This window comes from Propithecus coquereli, unplaced genomic scaffold, assembly GCF_000956105.1.
Source record: "Propithecus coquereli isolate 6110/MARCELLA unplaced genomic scaffold, Pcoq_1.0 Scaffold6, whole genome shotgun sequence".
Classification (NCBI taxonomy): domain Eukaryota; kingdom Metazoa; phylum Chordata; class Mammalia; order Primates; family Indriidae; genus Propithecus; species Propithecus coquereli.
In genome coordinates, this window is record NW_012151951.1 from 14,158,401 (window position 1) to 14,160,357 (window position 1,957).

At 40.8% G+C, this 1,957-nt stretch overlaps 1 protein-coding gene across 2 annotated transcripts in view; it reads right to left on the reverse strand.

Moving 5' to 3' along the window:
* Positions 1-1,957, reverse strand: part of NXPE1 (neurexophilin and PC-esterase domain family, member 1) — a 54,184-nt gene that overhangs the window by 12,992 nt on the left and 39,235 nt on the right. Inside the window, exon 1 of one of the 2 annotated variants that reach the window (XM_012659185.1) lies at positions 612-710. The exons of the other annotated variant lie outside the window; for it this stretch is intronic. Within the exon in view, the coding sequence (XP_012514639.1) occupies positions 612-710 (99 nt within the window). Of the gene's footprint in view, positions 1-611; positions 711-1,957 lie in introns of those variants that run through there. 2 annotated transcript variants of the gene reach the window in all.

The window sequence follows — 1,957 nt, forward strand, 5'->3', positions numbered from 1 at the left end:
ATCAGTGGGGATATTGGATGGAATTTTTAATAAGAGGATTAGAATAACTGGAGAGCTATATGGAAAAAGTTAAATTAGATCGTCATACTATTCAATAGCACAAATTCCAAGTGGATCAGATATTTATAGATAATGGAACTATACTAGTAAAAAAATGGGTGAATTCCTATGTAACTTTAGAGTGGGAAAAACTTTTCTAACAATGACTTGACATCCATAAACAATATGAGAAAGTAGATTACTAAAAAAATAACTTTTGCATGGAAAAAGAAATCATAGACAAAAAGACCAAATGACGAACTAGATTTACATGGTTAGGTAACGTATACACCTGGATTTAGTGACAAGGAAGTTGGTAGCTTTAACAAGGGCTGTTTTGGGAGTATGTGGGAGGTGGAATCCTGATGGGAATGGATGCAGGATGAGTGGGAAGTGAGGAAGAGGAGGTTGTCGGCGTCCACAGTCCCTCTGAGAAGCTGGACAGAGAAGGGAGAAGCCCGCAGGGTTCGAGTAGGGGAGGAGGGGCTGATGGACTGGGCCTGGCTTGATGCAGGTCACACGGGGTGGGGGTGGGGGGAGCTTTAGATCACACTGGAGAAAACTGTTCCTACCTTTGAGGAGCTTGGAGAAATTATAATAATTATCCAGATAACTACTAAAAAAGATATCAATATCAGCAGCATTTTCTGAAGCATCATATTTGAAGACATGATGAGTGTCCTAGGAGAGATGACACAAGAGGAATTGTGTGAGAAATGAATCCCTCTGTACTCACTCACTGTTTTATTTTTAATCTGTAATTTGCCACCAAGATTTTGCTCCTCCTTTGAGAACAATTCTCTTCTTTCCCTCTCCCCACAAACAACCCATACTCCCAACCCCTTTGCCCACCTATTGGCTACTCCTGTCCAAGTTCTAGCTGGGATTGTTGCTTCCTCCTTCCAGGAACCTGAAATGGAAGTCTGATGCCCCTCATAGGTTCTCTCACTGCACTCTGCATTTTCTCAGTTATGACACTTCACAATTACAGTAAGAAGAAGAACAATGAATCTATCAGCATGTCTTTTGGGGGAAGACTTGGGGTAGCTAATGGGACCACAAGAATATTCTCATGTTATAAAACATAATCTGTAAAATGCCCTTAAAGAAAGTTGGTCCTGTTAACTGGGCAGGGAGGTGGGGTGGGTAGCTTTTGTTTTGCTGAGTACCAAGTATGCCATTTGGAAGTAGAAACTCCTTCAGGACTGAATTACTCTGCATAGCAAAGAAGAGATGATCCAGCAAGGCTAGATACTACAGGAAGAAAGGAAAAGAAAAGGAGATAGATAGAGGTATTGGGGGTATGGGGGAGAGAGAGAGAGAGAAAGAGAGAGAGAAGCTCCTCCCCACCATGTTCATATTATTATTTAATAATATGGTCTTGGAGAACAGAAATGAGATTATATGCTTTGGCTTATTTTGGGGTACAAAACATAAAGTCTCTCCTCTCTGTCCTTTACCAAATCCTCAGTGAAATCTAGATTGCATGAAAAGCTTTTGTTTAAGTGGATTCATTTGGCAGAATCCAAAAATTTTCTGTATTTTTATCTGGTTGGTGCAGAGCAAAAAGATACTTCACTCGCAGAGTAGAAGCTAGAGAACAAAGGGTAAATTTAGAGCTGGTTAACCTTTGGAGAGTCCAAGATGAAATTATTTTAAACAAGAGGTAGGACACAGTCGCAACTCATATTAAATCACTTCCTTCTGATTGAACTTTGACTTCCCAGTTACTGAAGCATGGTGTGGGGGAACTTGGGGAGGTGTTGAGTTCTGGGTCAAGACTGGTATTGGGACAAAATGAATGAATGGGGGAGAGTGGGAGAGGGGGCAGCTCTAATCTGTGCCACACACTATATTGCAATTGTTTGCTTACTCTTCGAAGGCTAAAAGACTGTCAATTACTGAAGAATTGGAATAA